At 37.4% G+C, this 21,867-nt stretch overlaps 2 protein-coding genes across 8 annotated transcripts in view; one reads left to right on the forward strand and one right to left on the reverse strand.

The window, feature by feature from the left end:
* Window positions 1-57: 57 nt before the first annotated feature.
* On the reverse strand, window positions 58-10,982 carry Hnrnph3 (heterogeneous nuclear ribonucleoprotein H3). Of its 6 annotated transcripts, none has more exons than XM_046419716.2 (10): window positions 10,696-10,982; window positions 5,436-5,570; window positions 4,781-4,919; window positions 4,116-4,255; window positions 3,557-3,643; window positions 3,218-3,333; window positions 1,952-2,087; window positions 1,580-1,675; window positions 1,405-1,497; window positions 58-1,279 (listed from the first exon to the last, which is right to left on the reverse strand). In XM_046419716.2, exons 2-10 carry the CDS (start codon window positions 5,545-5,547, stop codon window positions 1,203-1,205), a joined length of 996 nt encoding a protein of 331 aa, XP_046275672.1. In that variant the 5' UTR covers window positions 5,548-5,570; window positions 10,696-10,982; the 3' UTR covers window positions 58-1,202. The 6 variants fall into 6 exon arrangements, with proteins under 6 accessions (XP_046275672.1, XP_046275673.1, XP_046275671.1 ...); XM_046419717.2 differs by having other exon boundaries at window positions 4,143-4,255; window positions 10,696-10,980; XM_046419715.2 differs by having other exon boundaries at window positions 4,071-4,255; window positions 10,715-10,963.
* The window catches only part of Pbld (phenazine biosynthesis like protein domain containing), a 55,336-nt gene continuing 43,485 nt past the window's right edge, over window positions 10,017-21,867 (forward strand). For both annotated transcript variants that reach the window (XM_058577973.1, XM_046419720.2), the window contains exon 1: window positions 10,017-10,155. The gene's annotated coding sequence lies outside the window, so the exon portion shown is untranslated. The remainder of the gene's footprint in view (window positions 10,156-21,867) is intronic.

Here is a 21,867-nt window from a genome sequence, read left to right on the forward strand (position 1 = left end):
TCTACCAATATGGGTTGTAATTAGTAACCAACACAAAGCATTCTAGGACAAACGCCACATGATTATCTCCCACATTGACATTTATTACATTAATAACATTCTAGCAAAAACAAATAACAAGTTCAGTAACTGAATTCACATTGACAGGTTTCATTTTGATCCATTAAGCCAATTTGAGAAAAAAAGCCATATTGATCAAAGTGATGAAATTAAAAAGCACCTTTTCCTTGCTACATATTTTTAACTAAAACTCCAAACTGACATCAGATACAAAATCCAACTGCAGGATTGTTTTTGACTATGACATGGATTTGTGTCTTACATTTTTTAAATGTAGTCATTTATACACTTATTTAAAACCCATATGCTCGATTGGATAAGAAACTGAAAATACATCTGTGAGAATTATGATTCATAGTAAATGCCTATGTACTTAACACTGAATTCTCATGTCATTGAGAATCCTACCTACTCTAAACATCCTGAAATAAGTTATGACTCTCACCTTTTGGAAACATTTTTGGTACTTCAGTCAAGTGCTGAGGGAAATGTATTCTAAAATCTAGGGCTAGAATTCAAACTTCCAACACTCCCATACCTAGGTAACACAATTAGGAATACTCAGAAATCCAGATACCTCTTAGATCATCAACATTTCAGAGCTATGCCTGATAAATGACATCTGAAAAAGAATAATATAGAATTAGCTGAATTTATACTCCTCAAGCCACCTAAACTCTTCTTTAGGCTTTATATTTACAGTGCTATCCAGGAGAAATTAAAGAAAAAATTATTCAAGCTCTTATTTCAGATGTCTGCTTATAAAGAATTGTAGTTTATATCAAAGTGAACCATTATTCTCTAATACTACACTATACTACTGTTTGTAGTGCTACCAGTAAAATACATCAACCCAAATCTTATGAAGGCAGCACATCTTTAGGAGTAACTAGTATATATAAAAAGTATCAACATCAGTGGTTTGAATATAAAAATTTATTTTTTAAGTCAAAGTATGCAACAAATAAAACCTACAGAAAACAGATTTTCCCATCACAATCTGTGGCTTTACCAAATAATATTTTGAAAACACATTCCTTCAGTCATTATAAAGTTCTTAAAATACAAAAGAAATTAGATCTGTAAGAAAGTCTAGTAGACCAGATGCTGTTGTTAGGACTTGTATGTTGGCGATTATGTTTTCAGTACATCCCACGCCATCCACCTCCACTCATGCCACCTTGCCCATAGTAACCTCCACTGCCTCCACCACCACGGCCTTAAGAGAAAAACATTAAGAATCATTTATCAGAAGAAATCTGTGCATCAGATATTAAAACTAATATCTGCACTTTTATGGGCATTTCAATTGGGGATTAACACAAACCAAGTAGAAAAACTTACCATAACCACCCAAGCCATCAGGAGTACCATATCCTCCACTATAATTGTTCCCCATTCCCATTCTTCCAACAGATCCATATCCTCCCTGATTATCTTAAAAAAAAAAAAAAAAAAAAGTAAGTTTGAGATCAATTGCCAACAAGCCAATAGTGCTTATCTTTAAAACTTCACATACCCATTCCATCTCTGCCGTAGCCTCCCATTCCAGAACCTCCCATTCCAGAGCCACCTCCAGGGGTAGAATTCAAGAAGAGTTCAATGTACCGATGTTCTTTAAGAAAAAAGGTTAAGAGTAATATGAGAGGAACGATGGATCAAATTTTTCAATAAAAGCTTTAGCAAGTCAATTAAAATATGTATCAATGCTTCGGTAAATCGCCTAAGGAAGCCATTAAAGTATAAACTTTATTACGGACTGAATACTTTGACTGCACCAAGAGCCATCTACACAGATCCTAATACCTCTTCTACTTATTTCAATAAATAAGACTTTTATAAACCAGTGCACATCTAGGAAACAAAATAGCATGCCGAGGACACGACTTACGCATGTTATTTTTATCTTTAGACATGGCAGCTACTGCATCTTCATGTGTCACAAACTCTACATCTGCTTCTCCTGTTGCTCTGCCATCAGCTCCAATATCAATATGAACTCGAATTGGATTTAGTGGTGAGAAGAACTAAATCAAAGAAAACATTTATTTTTAAATTCCAATTATCAAAAGTAAATTACCAACAGCTTAACTTTTTCCTCATCCACTGAAATAAACCCTTCAACTGCTCAATCAACCAGAAGGTCTACAAACAAGAATATGACTACATTCTTATTTTAAAAAAAAGTGCAATCAAGACCAAAGCCCAAACAGGTATTTTTTAAAAACCTCACACTGTACTATCGAGTAGAACGAAGTCAAGAAATCATTTCAAGGGCTGTAGATGTCAGCACACTAGTATAGTGCTTACCTAAGTGTATATAAGGCCCTGGGTTTAATCCCACCACCACCAAATAAAAACAAAGAGAAAATCCAAAACCCCCCCAAAGATTTCAAAATTGCTGAAATTTAACAGTTCATGTGAGAAGTATAAAATATTTATAGAGAAAACAGCATACACCATGATTCAGAACAATGGGTTTGATAAACCTGCCAACAATACATGAATATCCCTAAAATGTACCATTTAGTTCTAATTCCAAGTTTATATTAAACTTATCTTTAAAGGTACTTGGAACTTAGGCCAATTGGTTCCCAGTAAGATCTAGAGCAAACTTTTGCTTTACTAACCAGATCAAGTATATTGGGCTTTGAAGACCATTAGGTCTGTCATACGGGTTAATGAATGGGTGGAAGTGACTAGATTTTGCCCATGGGCTGCAGTTTGCTTATCCTCTAACCAATCTGAAACCAACAAATTTCAAGTCAGTGACAGCAGCAGGATTTATCTACCCTAGAAAGCCAAATCAAGCCACTAAAACTTTTACATATTTGCTCTTTCAAAATATGACACAACAAAAGAAATTATCTATTCACAAGTCTATATCAAACAGTTTTTCACTATTAACTGGATTTGGATCCCACTTAGGTCAGCAAAAAAAATGACACAATATCTATCAACCACTAAATATGGGACAGATGTGAGGGAATGAACCCAGGGCCTTATGATAATTCATTAACAGAATACTACTGAGCTACATCCCCAGCACCAATCTTGATATTGTCATTAATAAAGATAAAGGGGGGGGGAAAAAAAAGAGTGCTTTAAAATTAAGATACCAAGTATAAAACCACAAATGATCACCAAAATTACTCACATTAGCAATATCATTTTCAGTTGCACGAAAAGGCAACCCTCTCATATGTACAAAATGACCACCATGAAAACCTGAACTCGCATCACCAGCTCCACCATAGCCATGACCTCCCATACCTAGAAAATAATTTTGTCAACATTATAAACCATTATGGATATATGTAGGAAAGTGTATATATATATATATATATATACACACACACTATACAAAAGGTATAAAGCCCATGAAGGAAAGCACTGAAATATACCTGATTAATTTCTTTTATACGAGCCACTGATGTTACCACAGGAAGCTTACAAATACTAAAAAATTTACTCCCAAATGAAAATACTATTTTACCTCTTCCATCTCTCATTCTGTCATCAAAGCCATCATTTCCATAGCCATAATTATTATAGCCACCATAGTCATCAAAACCTCCATAGCCTGTGTAATTTAAGGAGAAATTACATGAATATCATTCTGAGATAAATATATAAATACACATCTTGTAGTAAGCAGTCTATTTAACTTCTTGATCATTATGAGTTTGCAATCCAAGTTAGTGTGTATAAAAAAGGCAGTTAACAATATAAGCTTAAAACCTCAAAATTCAGACATGTAAGCTAAATTACATCCTGATACCCAGAAGAAAACATACCAATCATCTTCATTTTAACTTCTATGTAATTTTTCTAGGTGCTAATATGTACACCAATCAAATCCCAGATCTGACCATGGGAATACGTACTTTCACAAACAGGTTTTAAAACCTAGTAGGTACTGAAATTACCGCCATTTCTATATTTCTTGACAAAGTGTCAGGAACATTAAGAAAATGACAACAGAACCTTTGTTCATTAGATACACATACCACCATCATATCCATCACCTCCTCGTCGCATTCTGTCATACATACTTCCACGCCCAGCTCCATAATAACCACCTCTTCCTCCTATTGGTCTATCATATGGTCCCGGTCGCTGTCCCAGCAATCTTCTTGGTGGGTCATAAAATCCTTTGATTTCACTCCTGCTACTTCTGAAGATCTCAATATACCTATTTAAAAATGTTTTTAAGGTACAGGTTTCAGCATAAATGTATTAGAGTAAATTAGATATTGGGCAAAATGCAGCAAGTTTTCTACATCTAGATACATAACCCAATTTAAATTGCCTAAATACACCATAAGTTAACAGTTTTTACACCTACAAACTTAAATAATCAAATATTTGTAAGTTTTACATAGACAAATGAGTCATTTGAAAGCAATTCATAAAATATGAATATATTTTTAGTTTGTTTCCTTTAGTACATGATAGGTGTTTAAGAAAAATAGGTGATTATACAAAAGCATTCATCAACAACATCCTACAGAGAAATGGAAACAATCTAATTTTAATTTAAACAAACTATTAGAATAATTCCCCACCCAAATCTGTAGTTTCCAAGTTAAATTTAGGTAATTATCAATTCTTTTAAAACTTCCCCGAAAATGTTATGGTTACCCCCCCATTTAAGCAATAGTGACCCACAACCCCCAAAAATAAAAATTTAACACCATCCCAAACTCTCCATCCCCACCTGTGCCCTATTCTTTCCTTGTGTTTCCCCAGAGCATTTTCTGCTATCTCCTTTGAAGCAAACTGCACGAAGGCCTCCCCTGTGCTTCTCCCCTGGTAGTCCATCGTCAATGTTATCCCATTTGGCACGATTTCCAACCCTTTAACCCAAGGACAAATAACCCCATCAAGGGGAACAGTGTTAAAGGCTGAAACATTCCCATCTGAATCAAATATTTAAAACAAGTCTAAACAAAACAAAACAAAACAAAAAAGCTTAGTTTCCCATCACCCCATAATACAAATGGAATATTTTTTTCAAATATTGGAATAAATAAAAATTTGTGACCACTGTCTTTTAATTATATACTCTAAAAACCCACCTATATTACATGAAAAAAGGTACAAAATTTATGCTCCATATGCTAATTCATGGTTCTTTCATCACACAAAATTATTCTCAATTAACTGCACTGCACATCAATTAGTTTTTACATATTCTATACATTCTGTATTGACTATTAACTGGAGCACATTTCATATTTTACGATATACCATAATCATCACAAACTTTAAACAAAGTTCCAAAATCAAATGTTTTACAAATTAAAAACTGAATAACATAATAAAAATATAAAATTAAAATACTACTAAACTTTGACTAATACTAGAGGTACCTTGAAAGAACTGAACTATTTCCTCTTTGCTGCAACCAAATGGCAGTCCACGTAGTCGTACTGTCCCATCACTAGCGTCATTTGGACCATTATGTTTCATAACCCAATCCATCTCAATACCGTTTGATTTAAATGCTATAAAAAATAAACAAGCACATAAAGCAGTAAATCAAAATACACTCTTGTCAAGAGGTACTGAAGAAACACCTCTCAGAGGTATCACAACAGGAAATGTAACATAAGACTTAAAGTGACTCCTATGACAATGCCAGGATACAATGGTACATCACTTTCTATTGTGGGGTAGGGTTTAGGCAATGAAATCTGACCCCTCCAACCAAAAAGTTCTGAACTTCTTAGAATCAACCAATTATCACACACTACTTAAATAAGAAGCAAAAATAAAAAACACCCTGCATAATTCTACTACCAGAATCTTCAAAACTTTCTTGATTGTGTTATCTTAATGCCAACTCTAGCCTTTTTTTTCTCTTTCACATTTTCACTTTTCAAATTTTATTATTCACCGGAAGAAAATTTCTTTAAAACTTGATTTGGATATTGTATATAGTATTACTATCCATTCATAGTGAGGTCCAAATAAAAAAATGCAATAAACACTTCATGCTGGAAAAAACTTTAGCTCAAGCTTTTTAGATTAACTACTAATTTTGAACACATCAAACTGTTTAAGGGGATAAGTTTAAAAGAATATTTAAGTAACAATTAGACTGAGTTTTAAACCTGATGTAAGAGGCTACTCAAAACAAATGCCTCTAAACAGTACCCGTGTTTTTGGGAAGTCACTAAAGACAGCATATAACCAATATACTCACTGCCTTAAATTTACAATCAATTCAGACTTAAACATGAATTTTAAATATTTTCACATTAAGGAAGTATAGAAAAAAGCACAGTAAGAAATCCCCCTACCTCTCCAAAATGAACCAGTACCCAGTTCCCTTCCCAGAGGCAAACAACCTTCCTTTAAAAATTCCAGAACATTTTCAAGGTTAATGCAGAAGTCCTCCAGCTGCAGAAACTTACCAGACCTTACAAATTTCACTAGGCAGCTGTAGGAATCCTACTCACCTGAATATTTCAAACCTTTCCCTCACCACCTCCTCCCCTGTAAACAAAACAATTTGTTCACTTGATTCCTTTATGCTTGAAGATTGTATTTTACACCAACAGCATTCACTAATGTTTAATCTCATATGGTTTAATTATCAGTATAACTATCAATACATCTACAAAGGGATAAATTTCTTTTTCCTATTATTAATGCATTAAAAAAAGTCAACGTAGCCAGGTGTGGTGCCATTCAACTGGGAATCCCAGCCACTTGGGAGGGAGGAAGGCAAGTTCTAGGCCAGCTTAGGCAACTGAACAAGACCCTGCCAATGGGGGGACAGGGCGACTGGGGATACAGATCACTGGGCCACTGTCCCAAGATTCAATCCCCATTAGCTCAACAAAAAAAGTAAGTGAATGCAGTAATCCTCAAAAGTGGTCATTAATCTCTACATATAAATCTTCGTCACTTTTCTTCTTAAATGATGGGATAGAACCTCCAGAGCCCCACTGAACTATTCCCCCAGCCCATTTTGTTTAGGCTAAAGGCCTAGTGCCACTCTAGAGAGAACAAAATAAAGATATCACACATTTTTAAAACTGACCTTACAACTAATTCTTAAGCACATAAATAACCAACATGAATTTATAAAAGAATAAATCCTGGGTCTGGATTTGGACATTTAACCATGAAATACAGCATCAGTACCTACAACTGTTACAAGAATCATGTAAAATGCTTGGTCTATTTCTTAGCAAGCATTCACTGGTGGCAATGGTTGGTGGATTCTAAGAGCTCAGTATACCAACTAGACAGACCACAAACAAAACCTCAAAGGACAGAAAACTATTCTGAGTCTTGAAAAGAAAAAAAAAAAAAAAAACTGTTAAGTCTTTCCCAAGGTTAACAAAGGCTTTATAAAGTTTAATGCTGTCCCCGAGTAATCCTGTATGTTTGCAGGGGGTGGGGAGTTAGATGTGATTTTCTTAAAAGCACCAACCTGAGGTGTGTGGGGTAGGGTGGGGGTGAGGCAGTGATAGAACACTTGTCTAGCACGCACAGGGCCCTGAGTTCAATCCCCAGAACCAAATAATAAGCAGAACTAACCTAAGAAATAAAAGTTTAAGATCCAAGATGGGGGAAAAGTGGAAAGGATCTAATATCATGTATTTCCTCACGAAAAATTTTAAGAACTTTGTCCAGTCAATCTAATTTGGCATGGAAAGATCTTAATACAGTGTTTTTTTCAGCTCTCAGCACACTTTCTTTTCAATGAAAAAACATTCATCACAAAAGATTTGTATTTCAGAAACAGAGAAAGGTGGAGATTCACTTAGTATTTCACAAGAAACTAGCAAACAAACTTTTTATTTTTGGATCAGAATTTTCCAAGATGATTCATATGAAACCAAGAGACGAAGTACTTATTAAAATATTAAATTTTTAAATAATTTTCAATTGGGGCAAAAATTTACCAGATTTGGAACATTAACTACAGAGTAACTTTCCATGTGAGTATAAAAGAGTATATATAAAGACAGCCTCACTCTAATATGCCTTCAGAGCCTTGTTCCAGTACCCATTCACAACTCAGGTCTAGAATTCTACTTACCAACAAGAAAAAATTCTAAAGGCATACAAAAGGCTCTAATATCTTAATAATGCTGTCAGAAACTAAACAGTTTACTAATGATTCAGATAATCCACCTCAATCTTTCTTTGGAAGGCCATGGCTAATCACTTCTTTACTTTATGAATTCCAAGTGTTAGCCAGGCATAGTAGGGTGTGAATAGACCCAGCTACTTGGGAGGCTGAGGCAGGAGGATGGCTTGAGCCCAGGAGTTCTGGGCAATGTAGAGAGATTTTATCTCAAAAAAGAAAAAAACAAAACAAAACACCTAAGTGTTAGCACCAATTTAAAATGCCAGTTGAAATGAGGTTAACTTTATTTGGTTTTATACAAATACTTTAAAATTTCCCAACCTAAGCAAAAGTCACTAATAACCATATTTTGTATTCCACTTACATGACTGTCCAGAATATTAAAAATCTACTACATAAGATTTGTGGTTATCCTGAGTCTTGAAAGGAGGGCAGGTGTTTAGTATACGGAATGAATGCTAATAAATGTGTCTTTTTTTGGAATGATAGAATATTCTAAAATTAGATTACAGTGGTAGTCTTACAACTGCTTATATACTAAAACCCATGAAAATACACTTCAAATGGGCAACTGGTGGAATGTGAATTATATCCCAAAGGTGTTAAGAAGCATAATCAAACTACTGAAATATAAAAGTCTCATAACATGGAGGCACACTGTCTTCTGAAGTATATGTAAGGATTTGATGCATCAGTCAATTATCAAAACAAGTTCATCAAAAGATAACACTGTTACTTAGCAAAGGCAATTAGATGGATTTCCAGGTTATGATGCAGATGAAAAAGAGGGCAGAAAAAAGTCTAGTCTAATTCAATAAGGAAAGCTGTTGGTTATATCATATACATTATATGAAAGTCTGAGCTGTTTTTCAGTCCATTAAAAATCCGTTTCAAGGTAAGATTTCTGTACACTTTCTTTGATGATCTTCAGAAAGCATCAAAGAACATGGACAACAGGCAGGGTTTTTGTTTTTAAAGTTGGAAAGTATAGTTAGCAGACTTATTTATATAGTTTTATATGTATTACTGGAAACTCATTCTCAGGCCTTGCCTTTCTCTTCTGTACTGTCTTGAATGACACTCCTCTAAAGACCAAAACCAACCATCAAATAAAAACAAAACAATAAAATCACCCCACTCCACCACCATGTGACTAAGCTTACATTTGTCTAATAGGCTTATTTCCTAGTTCAAAATATCAGTATACTCTAGCACTAAAGAAAAAATATGCTTAGCTACCAAAAGAAAATAAACTTTATAAAGTATTTGACTTCCACAGCCTTAATGCTAAGAAAAGAAAAAAAATCACAACTCGTGCAGACTTAATAATATTGAGCCAATTCTCTGCAGAAGCATACATACATTTTTGCCAATCACTGATTGCGTTTTAACAGCTGTTTCCCAAAAAGTAGAACCCCTCCTTAAAAACAAATTCTAACTCGTACGTGACAAATTACACAGAACCATTGCTAAACCACCCACCTCCACCCACGAATTTAAAAAGAGGTACCATGTAGTTCACCGGGCCCACACGACTTATTAAAATATATATGCCCGTTTCACAGTCCTATTTGATAAGTCACCCATTTTTCTGCTTACAAAATTACTCAAAGTCTTTATAAACGTTTAAGCGTGAGAAAAAAAATCCTTTGGAAAATGAGTACGTACTCTTTTCGAAGTTCCAAACCTGGAATATAAGGGCCGGCTAAGCGTCCTTTATTCCTCCCCGGAGACTTTCGTTTATCTAGCGGCCCTAGAGACCAGAGAACTAGGGAGAGTACTTCCCCCTCCCGTCCGGCAGCCAAGCCTGGCTTAAAAACCTTCGCCACCGGGCGGCGGAATTACAAAGGAGGCCGTCCGCCTCCTTTGTCCTGGATTTGGGAGTTGAGCGCCTTCGTCGCCATTGGCTTTCCTCCCCCAGCTCCAGCCTCTCTCATCTTGGGAATCTGCGTCAGAAGTCGCTCGCAGTCCCGCCAGCCCAGGTAACCCTGCCGAGACTGCAGAGGAAGGAGGCCGCGGTGGGAGGCCAGGCCCATCCGGCGCCATTTCCATCGGGAGCGCGCCCGGCAGCCCCGATCCTCCCCGCACCCAACTGCCCGGCCTTACCCTGCTCGCTTCACTGCCCCCCCCCTCATCCCTTCCAGGGAGCTAGACCACCCCCACACCCCCGCCTTCTAAATCAGTTTTCCGAAGATGGGGAACAAAAAGTAGAAAAAGCGGGGAAGGGCGGGAAGCCTAGGTGTCCGCGCCACCGTACCCAAAATGGCGGAGGCCAAGCCAGCAGAGAATGGGGGAAAATGCTGAAAGCCCTCACTTCGGGTCTCGGCGTCGTCCACTGAATTCCACTTGAACAAGTCCTCCCCTCGGCAGGCCGCCCTCCTTGAAGTGGGAGATCGCCCGGGAAGCGCAGCGGGGCCGCCCCGGAGCGGCGACCTCCACACTTCCCCACCCCACCCCCCTCCCCTCCCGGTCTCTTTCGTCCTTCTCCCGACTCCGCTTTCGACACCACCAGCCCAACCTACCCCCTTTTACTTCAGATACCCTGTCGAGCGATAGTAACGCCGACTCCTGTGCACGCGGGGCTCGGTCGTGAGGAGGGAAAAGTCGTTCGTCTCTCGTAGCGCTCCTAACAACGGTTTTTCCAACCGTCTTCGGCGGCGGCAACCGCTAAGGAAGCTGCGCAGCACAGCAACTGGCTGGGGGGGATGGGAGAGAGCGAGCGAGGAGGAGGGGGTGGAGCGAGGGCTACGAAGACGGGTCGCCTTGTTCTCGCGAGACCAGGCGGTTCCGCCTCAGCGCGGGGAAATGCGCTTGCGTACTGATGGGCTGATAGCTGAGGCCGGGAAAGAGAAAAGCCGAGATTGATCTAGTTAGTGAAAGGCTGGCGGTATTCTGCGCCTTTCTTGTTTACCCTACAGCCATCAAATTCTCAGAAGCCACCTTTTTGCTCTTCGATAGGATGGGAGGTTGCAGAAGCAGCCCTTGCAATTAGCCTTGAAAGAACTGTGGTGTCGCGGATTGGAAAAGTTCTCCCTTGCTCCCGAGGCTCCACCGAGAACAAATCCCGTAAAGGCCCCGCCTTTACCCAGCGAGAAAAAGGCGCCACGTGGTTCATCCACCAAACACCGGGAGCACTTTCCTTATCCACCATGTTTGCATTCTGCGGTTAAAAGAAAAAAAAAAAAAACGAAAAGAAAATAGTGTTGCGGCTGCTAAGAAACAAAGTGTATACCAAGCCTGATTTCGGCTCTCGGGCTAACGTTTCTTTTCCCCTAACCACCACCACCACCACCAGCCGCCCCCTAGCGGGCCTTGTTCAGGTGTGCAGCACAGGCCCACATTGATCAGAACCGCGTAGGTTCTGATTGATTTCCTATTTACTGTTTTCCCTTTTCTCTCTATTAAAACCTAATTGACCAATCAGCGGCTCGTGGCTGTGGACTTCGACCCCCCCCCCACACACACATTTTTTTTTTAAATCAGTGCATTGTACATATGGATGCATTTGTTATTACATATTCGTACTTGCACGCGATGTAACAACATTTACCCCCTCCCTCCCTACCTCCCACTTCTTGATATCATTCTTCTACTGATCTCCGTTTGATTTTTAGGAGCTATAGGGTTGTTTTCTAAATGGAGCTTTCCATTCTTGAAGATTGTTCTTAACAGCTAATAAATACTTTTTACTGTGCTGTCATGCCATCAACGTTCTCAATGACACATTATGCCCTTTTATTTTTTAAAGTTTCAAAACAAAAGTGAAATTCTATGGGAAAGGTGAAAGGCACTCCGGTAAAGAGATGAAAGCAAATAAGTATATGCATGTAACTAACCTTGAAAGTCCAGTCAAGAGATTTTGGATCTTGTATTACAGACTTGGGGAAGTCAGTGTTCGGAGTGTAGTCAGATGAACGATTAACCCCCCTATGAGACCTTTAGTGTGTAATAAGGAGACAGGAAGCCAGTTACCTTGAAGTAATGGAAACTTCTATTTTATGGTTTATTAGTATCTATTTTATGCGGTAGCGCAGGCCTGAATCCCAGCAGCTTGGCGGGCTATTAGGAGGATTGCGAGTTCAAAGTCAGACATCTCAAAAGCGAGGCACTAAGCAACTCATTGAGACCCTGTCTCTAAATAAAATACAAAATAGGGCTGGGATGTGGCTCAGTTCCCTTGAATTCAATCTTAGGTACCAAAAAAATTTAAAAAAAAAAAACAAAAAAACAAAAAAACCCGACTAGTGCGCGGCATTAGGAATGGGCCAGGTCATGGTGCCCTACTGCCATTCTTCTTCTTCTTCTTTTTTTTTTTTTTAGCCCCACCACCACCATTTTTTAAAAAAAATTCTATTTAGAGAAAAGGTCTTGCTGAATTGTTTAGGGCCGGTAAATTGCTGAGGCTGGCTTTGAATTCGTGATCCTCCTGCTTCAGCCTGGGATTACAGGTGAGCTCCATCCACGCCAGGCCCCTACACCCATTCTTTAGTCCACCTTCTCAAATATTCCTTAGAGGGGAAGGGATAGTGTTATCATGCTTTAAAAAGATAAAAAAACAAAACGAGGATGTTGTAATATGCAATTCATTGTCTTTAAAGCCCTGAAAATTATTATTGTCATTCTACCAATGAGGTGCTTAGTTCCAGAGAAGTGAAAACTGCTGAATGACCAAGCTAAGATTGGAACCAAAAAGTTTTTACTCCAAGGGCCAGGGTCTAATGAAATTATTGGTGGTTACAAATAACTCATCTGTGCATTAATGGAACAGACCTAATTTTAGGCAAATTGAAGTTACTTTTCCTAAGGAACAATGGCTTTACCATCTCAGGAAACCTGAAGTAGTTCCAAGGTTATCTGTTGGAGACTTTTGAACAAGCCTAAAACTTGGTTGTCCTGGTTATCACTGACACTTTGCAGTACCCTTCTTTTTTATTTTTTACTGTACTAGGATCCCCCACCTGTTTTGTTTTTAAATGAACTAGAGATTGAAGACCAGGCCTGGAGTATGTTCTCCCTTTTAAAAAATAATTGCTGTCTAGCTCCCACACTAAAGACGGAGTTCTTCCCTTGGGTTCAAGTTACATTGCTACTTTATTCTTTCCATCTTTCAACCTGACTTGGTAGGTGGAATTCTGTAAACCCTTTCACTCCTTGCCTGAATTCAAATAATCTATTTACTGCCTGAATGAATTTGGCATTCTTTCCACATACCTTGTGTGGTCATGGGTGACAGTCCTAAAATTATTCTAATGACATGAATGACTTTTCACCACCAAATGGTAATGTTTCCTTTGGGGTATTTTGGCCATATTTTCTTTGTATTGGGCACTCTGCCAGTGTTAAGATTAGGAAGGGCTTGGAGTTGGTTCATATATTCTTTTTTGTATTTTTTTTATTATTATAGCAAGTAGGAAGTTTTTAGCTAAAAATACCTTAAATAGGGATAAATGTAAATCATATTTGGCTTCTTGTTTTACTGTTTTTCTCAAAGAAAAATAAATGTCTATCAACTAGTTCCATTTGCAAGTCGAATCCTATAAATAAGGCTTGGGGAGACTGGCTTACTGCTTCTCTCTGATCCCTATAGAATTGTTTCTAGATCCATCTCTGAGGAACTGTTTCCATAGAGATGGTTAGACCTAAGGGCTCCCAGCTGCTTAGAGGATTTTTTTCTTCTTTGTCTTCCTTTCAGTCTTTCGGTGCTTTCCTATTAACATAGAGATCAGAGGGACTCTGAAGAGACCATAATGAAAGAAAAGATGAAAAAGGAGAAGGAAATAGAAGTACCCACACCTCCCAGAGGAAAACAAGACAAGGAACACCTAATCATGTGTTACACCATCAGGATGAAGCAGAGAGGAAAATTCCATGCAGAACCCAAGTGAAAAAGAAAGAGAAATTGAAAGAGATGGCACTCTTCTGGGGGAAAGTCTCATTAGTTAAAAAAACTGGTTTACAATAATTGTCCGTATACGGAGTTGGAATTGTGGCTCCGTGGTAGAGTGCTTGCCTCGCCTGTGTGAGGCACTGGATTGGATTCTCAGCACTACATACATACATGAATACATACATACATACATAAATCAAAGGTATTGTGTCCATCTACAACTAAAAAAATATTTTTAAAAATTTTCCATATACTAATAGTGGCATTGTAAAGTACCATAAAAACAATTATGATAATTTCGTCTACATGAAAAACAAATTATCCAAAATCACATAAGACCCACAGAAACTTATTAGGACTATGTGTAATTAAGGTATTCAATGCTGTTTTTTTGTTTATTTTGTTTAGTACTAGGGGTTGAAACTGGGGCTCTCACTAAGCCACATTCCCAGCCCTTTGTTTTTTGAGACAGGGTCTTGCTTATTTGCTGAGCAACTTGCAATCCTCCTGCTTAAGACTCCCCATAACTGGGATTATAGGTGAGTGCCACTGCACCCTGCAAAGATATTTATTCAATGCCTTTTATACATTAAATCTGATTTACTAAGTCCCAAGTCTTTGTGCACCATTTATTCTTTGATTTATATCACATATATCTAATATCTTTATTTTTATTTTTTAAATTTTTTTGTACTGGGGATTGAATCCAGGGCCACTTTACCACTGAGCCACATCCTCAGCCTTTTTTTTCTCCCTTTTTTAATTAATATTATTATTATTATTATTATTTAGTTGTTGATAGACCTTTATTTATTTATACGTGGTGCTGAGAATCGAACCCAGTGCCTCACAAGTACCAGGCAAGTGCGCTACCGCTGAGCCCCCGCCCTAGGCCTTATTATTATTATTATTTTTTAAAATATTTTTTGTAGTTGTAGATGGACAGTATACCTTTATTTTGTTTATTTTTATGGTGGTGCTGAGGATCGAATCCAGTGCCTCACACGTGCCAGGCAAGCACTCTGTCACTGAGCTACAACCCCAGCCCCTATTATTTATTGTTTTTAACATTTGCAATATGCATACTTGTTTACAAAATATACAAAGATTGGAAAATTCAACAATCAGCAAATAATGCAATTAAAAATTAATAAAAAACATAAACAGGTGTTTCACTGAAGAGGATAATCAAATGGCAAATAAGCATATGAAAAAATACCTAGTATTATTTGTTGTTAGAGAATTTCACATTAAAACCATAATGTGATACCTAAGAGATTGCCATGGTAACACACACACACACACACACACACATGCATATATGTATAATTTTTTATTTGCAAAATAAAAAGTGTTAACAAACAATAAAATAAATCTGTTGCTGTGTACCATATGATAAACGAGAGAATTAATAATTGCAACAAAAGTATTCCAACGATCTTCTCTCTGATCCTGACAGCAGGACTATTCAACCCATTTTCCAAACTATTACATCATCAAACCTATTATTTACCCAATTTCTCACTTGCTTTTAAGTCAAGTGTTGTTTTTTTTCAACAATATCAATAATTAATTTAATATAAATTATCTAGATATTGTAATTAAAAAGTATAAGTAATTAAAAGGTATAAGCAAACGATAACTATATGCTCTCTCTATATGTCACACTTTAAATATCAATACACCAATAAGTTAAAAACAAAAGAAGGGGAAAATAAGCATGAGAAATCTGAAGTAGAGCTATTAATATAAAATAAATTTCAAGAAAAAATATTTTCAGAGATATAGGAGAATATTTCATAACCATAATAGGGTAACTTCTTCAAGAAAGTATAATAATCCTAAATGTGTGCCTAATAACAAAACTCCAAAATACATGAAGAATAAATTAATAAAACTAGAAAAACAAATACAATCATATTTGGAGATTTTTAAGCCCCCTCACTTTGCTGGAAGGAGTAATAATATAGAAGGCTTAACAACATTTTTAGCCACCTTGACCTATTATTTATTGAGAACTATACACAAAAATGACAAGTAGAAAATTAATAGGGATAGACTATATTCTGTCATAAAATGAACTTTTCAAGAAATTTTCAAAATTTGAAATTATGCAGACTGTTTCCTGCATGATTTATTAGAAATCAATCACTTTAAGATATATAGAACTCCAGCTTCACATCTCAACTACTTCAAAATTAAATATCACACTTATAAATATCTCATAAAGAAGAAAGCCCAAGAAAAGTAAATAAAAAGTGCTTTGAGGGGCTGGGGATGTGGCTCAAGCGGTAGCGCGCTCCCCTGGCATGCATGCGGCCCGGGTTCGATCCTCAGCACCACATACAAATAACGATGTTGTGTCCGCCAAAAACTGAAAAATAAATATTAAAAAAAAAAATTCTCTCTTCTCTCTCTCTCTCTCTCTTTAAAAAAAAAAAGTGCTTTGAACTAAGTGATAATAAAAGCTTAAAATATCAATTTCTGGAACAAATAGTACTCATTCACACTCATAACTTAAAGTATTTGTATCAAAAAGAAGCTAGATTAACAAGTTGTTTTCAGATTAGGTAGTAGGAAGGTAAAAAGAGTAGGAACAGAAATATGTAAAATAGAAAAGAAATAATACAGCTAGAAGTTGATAAAAATCTAACAAGTCTAATCAAGAAAATATCAATGGAAAGGAAGCTATTAAAACAACTCTACAGATGCTAAAAATGTATTAAGTTAGCATTACATTGTATAATTGCAATCATATAGCTTACATAACTTGGTCTATTTTAGAGGATAGAAACCCCTGCTTGTTTACACGATCCGTGTGAGTGATACGTTTTTTCCCATCCTTTCACTTTCAGTCTGTGGATGTCTTTGCCTATGAGGCAAGTTTCTTGGAAACAGTATATTGTTGGCTCTCGTTTTTTAATCTAATCTGCCAGTCTCTGTCTTTTGATGAGTTTAGGCTATTAATGTTCAAAGTTATTATTGAGATATGATTTGTATTCTGGGTCATTTTGGTTTATTTCTAGTTTTTAATGTGAATTGTTTCTCCTTTGATTGACTATTCCTTTAGTGTAATTTCTCCCTTCACTGGTTTTCACTTTTTTTTTTTTTCATTTCATCTTCGTGGAATATTTTGTTGAATATTCTGGAAGTCCAGGCTTTCTGGTTGTGAATTCTTTTAATTTTTGTTTATCATAGAAGGTTTTTATTTCATCTTCAAATCTGAAGCTTAATTTTTCTGGATATAGGATTCTTGATTGGTGTCCATTTTCTTTCAGAACTTGGTATATGTTATTCCAGGACCTCCTAGCTTTGAGGATCTGGGTTGAAAAATCAGCTGAGATCTGAATTGGTTTCCCCCTATGTGTAATCTGATATTTTTCTCTCGCAGACTTTAAATTTTTATTCTTATTCTATATGCTAGGCATTTTTATTATAGTGTGCCTTGATATGGGGTCCTATAAGCTTCTTAGATTTTATTTTCCATTTTATTCTTTTTATTTATTTATTTATTTATTTATTTTTTAAGTTGCTCAAACATTACAATGATCTTGACATATCATATATCATACATTTGATTCAAATGGGGCATGAATTCTTATTTTTCCCACGTGTACAGATTGCAGGATCACATTGGTTATACAGCCACGTTTATACTGCTATACTAGTGTCTGTTGTATTCTGCTGCCCTTCCTATCTCCTTCCTAACCCCCCTCCCCTCCCTTCCCCTCCCATCATCTCTCTCTACCCCATCTACTGTAACTCATTTCTCTCTCTCTCTTTTTTTCCCTTCCCCCTCACATCCTCTTATATGCAATTTTGTATAACCCTGAGGGTCTCCTTCCATCTTCCATGCAATTCCCCTTCTCCCTCCCATTCCCTCCCACCTCTCGTCCCTGTTTAATGGTAATCTTCTTCTTCTCATGCTCTTCCTCCCTGCTCTGTTTTGAGTCACCCCCCTTATATCAAAAAAGACATTCGGCATTTGTTTTTTAGGGATTGGCTAACTTCACTTAGCATAATCAGCTCTAATGCCATCCATTTCCCTGCAAATGCCATGATTTTATTATTTTTTAGTGCTGAGTAATATTCCATTGTGTATAAATGCCACATTATTTTTTATCCATTCATCTATTGAAGGGCATCTAGGTTGGTTCCACCGTCTAGCTATTGTGAATTGTGCTGCTATGAATATTGATGTAGCTGTATCCCTGTAGTATGCTTTTTTTAGGTCTTTTGGGAATAGTCCAAGAAGGGGTTCCATTTCATTCTTTAGCTTTGGCAAATTTTCTTATATTATTTCCTTGAAAAGATTGTGCATTTCTTTGATTTGTATCTCTGTGCCCTTATCTATCCCAATAAATCTTAAATTTGGTCTTTTCATGTTATCCCATAATTCTTGGAAGTTCTGTTCATGATTTCTTAACATTTTCTCTCCATGGTCAACTGTATTTTCAAAATTATATATTTTGTGTTCATTGCCTGAGGTGCTGTCTTGCAAGTAGTCTAGTCTCTTGATGATGCTTTCTATTATTGTTTCCTTCAAGGATTCTGTTTGTTTTTTCCCCAGAGTCTCTCTTTATTGAAGTGATTTTTTACTACCTGTATTTGATTTCTTACATCATCCTTTACTTTGCAGATCAATTTAACTACGTACATTTTAAACTCCTTCTCTGGCATTTCTTCCACTGTGGTATCTATTCTGTTATTGGAGTATCTTGGTTTGCTTGGGGTAATTTGTTCCCTTGCTTTTTCATGTTGTTTGTGTGTCTACCCATCAAACAGTATGGATCTGAAGCAGCAGATTTTTCTACCCTATGAACTTACAGTGTCCCTAAAGCTTTCCAGTTCCACACTGTTTAAGGGGAGACAAATAATAACAACAACTAATGCATACAATTTATAGTACTAAGCCAAATAGTTCCTACTATGATGTCCACAGTGTTAATTATCACAATAAACAGAAATGATATGATCAGTTATGCCTATAAAAAAATAGCACGTTTGCAAAAGGGTTAACATTTTCAAATGGTGGATGGGGAGAGAACAGAAGTGGTATAGGATGTGATGATTATGAGGGAGGAGGTGTAGAAGACAGAAGTAAAAGATTACAGAAGAGTGAAAGAATGATAGGGATTGGCTATTAGAAGAAAAGAGAATCGAGAAAAACAGGAGAAAAAAATATACATAAAGCAAAAATTTAAATAAAAGGAATTTAAAATAAAAGACTATAAAACAAAACTAAAATATACTAATCAAATATCCTAGTTCACAAAAAAATAGTCCATGTAAAATAATTGGCTTCAAAAATGCTAGAGATGAGAAAAAAAAAGGAAACTATATACAATGTTCACGTACCAATTAAGGTCACAATTAAACAGTGAAAAAAAATAAAAAAAATCTTGATGAAAATTTATTTATTTATTTATTTATTTTTTTAGAGAATTTTTTAATATTTATTTTTTAGTTTTTTTCGGCGGACACACATCTTTGTTTGTATGTGGTGCTGAGGGTCGAACCTGGGGCGCACACATGCTAGGCAAGCGTGCTACTGCTTGAGCCACCTCCCCAGCCCTTGATGAAAATTAAAAAAAAAAAAATTTTTATTGCAGTTCAAAATATTCTCAGCTTCTCTTCTCAGAAGTTTCAGGTGGGGTCTTCTGGAGTGTGATGCTCCACCCTCTGGATTGCTGGAGTCAGAGAGGTGATCCTGCAGGCGGAATTCCTAGAAACAAGGTTTAGCTTTAGGTTGGCTCCAGGCTCTTTGCTGAATGCCATTCTGTCTGGAGTTTTAAAATCAGCACACCTCCAGCTCCCAGTACTTGCTTGTCCATGCTGGAGAACTTTACCCTAGGGCTTCCCTGGGTTCCACTTGTGTGGTGGGTGGAGCCCATTCTTAGTCCCCTATGTCACCTGCAGACCCCACGTTTCTTGGTCTTGGGTTCAGTCTCCAATTTCTCTGGCCCTGGCCCTTCTCAGTTGCTGGCCAGATGTGAGTTCCTGGCCAGATGGGTCTCTCCCAGCCAGTCTTGCAAGAAGTCGGGTTCAAGGGGGCGGGGTAGAGCTGAATGGGTTTCCTCGACCAGTTGTACCTTGTGTAAACATCTCTACATGTTTGATTTTCTTCTTGTCACTTAAGTACACTCTATGTCATACAGCATGTGTTTACTGGGCTTTTATTTTGGGCCAAAGTCAGGTTTTCCAGGAATCAATTGGCTTCCTCAGTTGAGGGCCCCAGTGCTGCTCCTGCAAATAGTTCCTTCATTTGTCCTCCACATGCTGCCTGGAGAGATAGTGGCTTCTTTTCCCACACTCGGATGTCCTGCAGGAAGTTCTTCAGGTTTGTTGGGCAATGTCCTTGGTCTCTAAATGCTCAGTACCCAGACTCAGGCCTTCCTGCTGCAGTCTGGCTGGGCACAAAATCACCAGCCACCACACAGCTTGTAGATTCAAACAGCAACTCTTTATTCCCGAACTCACACCAGCTGTCTACAAACATGTTCTGGGGAAATCCACATTCTCTGCCCAAATCCACCCCCACTCGGCTTCTGTCTCCCAAAAAATACTGTCTGAATCCCGTGAGAACTCAAGGGGAACTCAGGCAGCAGGATACGCCCTATTCCCAGCAGGAATAACCTTAAACCTGTAATGTCCTAAACCCGGAACACCCTAAACCCAGATCCGCCCTGGTCCTTGAGCAAGGTCACCTACATGCAATGTCACTGCAAAATGTCCTATTTCCATGAGTCCTTCCACTAAGCAACATGGGGTACGCTGGCAAGGAAATTGTCATACCTACTTGGCTAATGGCTCCTAGCACCTTCCAAAAGTGCAGGTTCCTTTAATTCCTTTATCTTCTACTATGCTCACAGAGGGACCTCTCTGGCTAGAGCTTCTGCCCTTCTGTGGCCTTCTCTGTGCCACTGGGGATTTCTTCCTTATTTTATTATGTACAACCTCCTATGTCCCCAATCTGCTTTGAATGTCCAGTTTTAGTTTCCAGTAAACTCCCTTCTCTCTTTTTTATGTTCACTTACTTTGTGGAGAAGCTGCCTGTTTTCTAAGTTTTATGCCCCGGAGCAGCCAGAAACTCGACCCTCTCTATTCTGCCATCTTGGATCTCCCTTTTTAAAATTTTTTGTTTTGAGATGGGGCCTCGCTAAGTTACTTAGGGCCCCCATAAGTTGCAGAGGCTGGCCTCGAACTTGCTATGGAATCATAGGCATGTGTCCCTAGGCCTGGCTGTACCTACTGTCTTTGGAAAGCACTGATCTCCTTTGGCATGATTTAACATTGTGTCTCAAGATAAGGATTAATTACATTTTTTCTTCCTGAGACTTTTTATTTCTCTGAGTCACCTATGTGTTCATTGTGGGACTATGGAAACCAAAAGGCCTCATTCAATTTTAATAATTATGATATTAAGTAAACAAGTAGAAACTCAAAAGGAAGAAAGAACCTAACACATTCTTTCTCTAATGTTTGAAAATAATTAAAAGTATCCAACATTCTTTCTAATCCCCTGGATTACTGTGAATGCCAAGGAAAACAAACACAGAAGACAGTTAACGACTATAAATCAAATTTTGGTACTGCTTTTAATATGTCATAAGCACATTAATGACTTAGAAAATATAGCATAGATAATAGATTCTCCTACCATAGTTTAAAGCTTAATATAAAAATGCAGTTTTCATTATATATGTACCTATGCCTGTCAGTCTCAAACAGTGATGGTCACACTGGTAGCAGAGGCATTTTAAAGTGATTCATTTCCAAGTCTAGTCTAGAAAAGTTATTATTTTGT

This window comes from Marmota monax, unplaced genomic scaffold, assembly GCF_021218885.2.
Source record: "Marmota monax isolate L192 unplaced genomic scaffold, Marmota_monax_Labrador192_F-V1.1 WCK01_AAM20220418_F8-fsc00019, whole genome shotgun sequence".
In the NCBI taxonomy this organism is placed as follows: Eukaryota; Metazoa; Chordata; class Mammalia; order Rodentia; family Sciuridae; genus Marmota; species Marmota monax.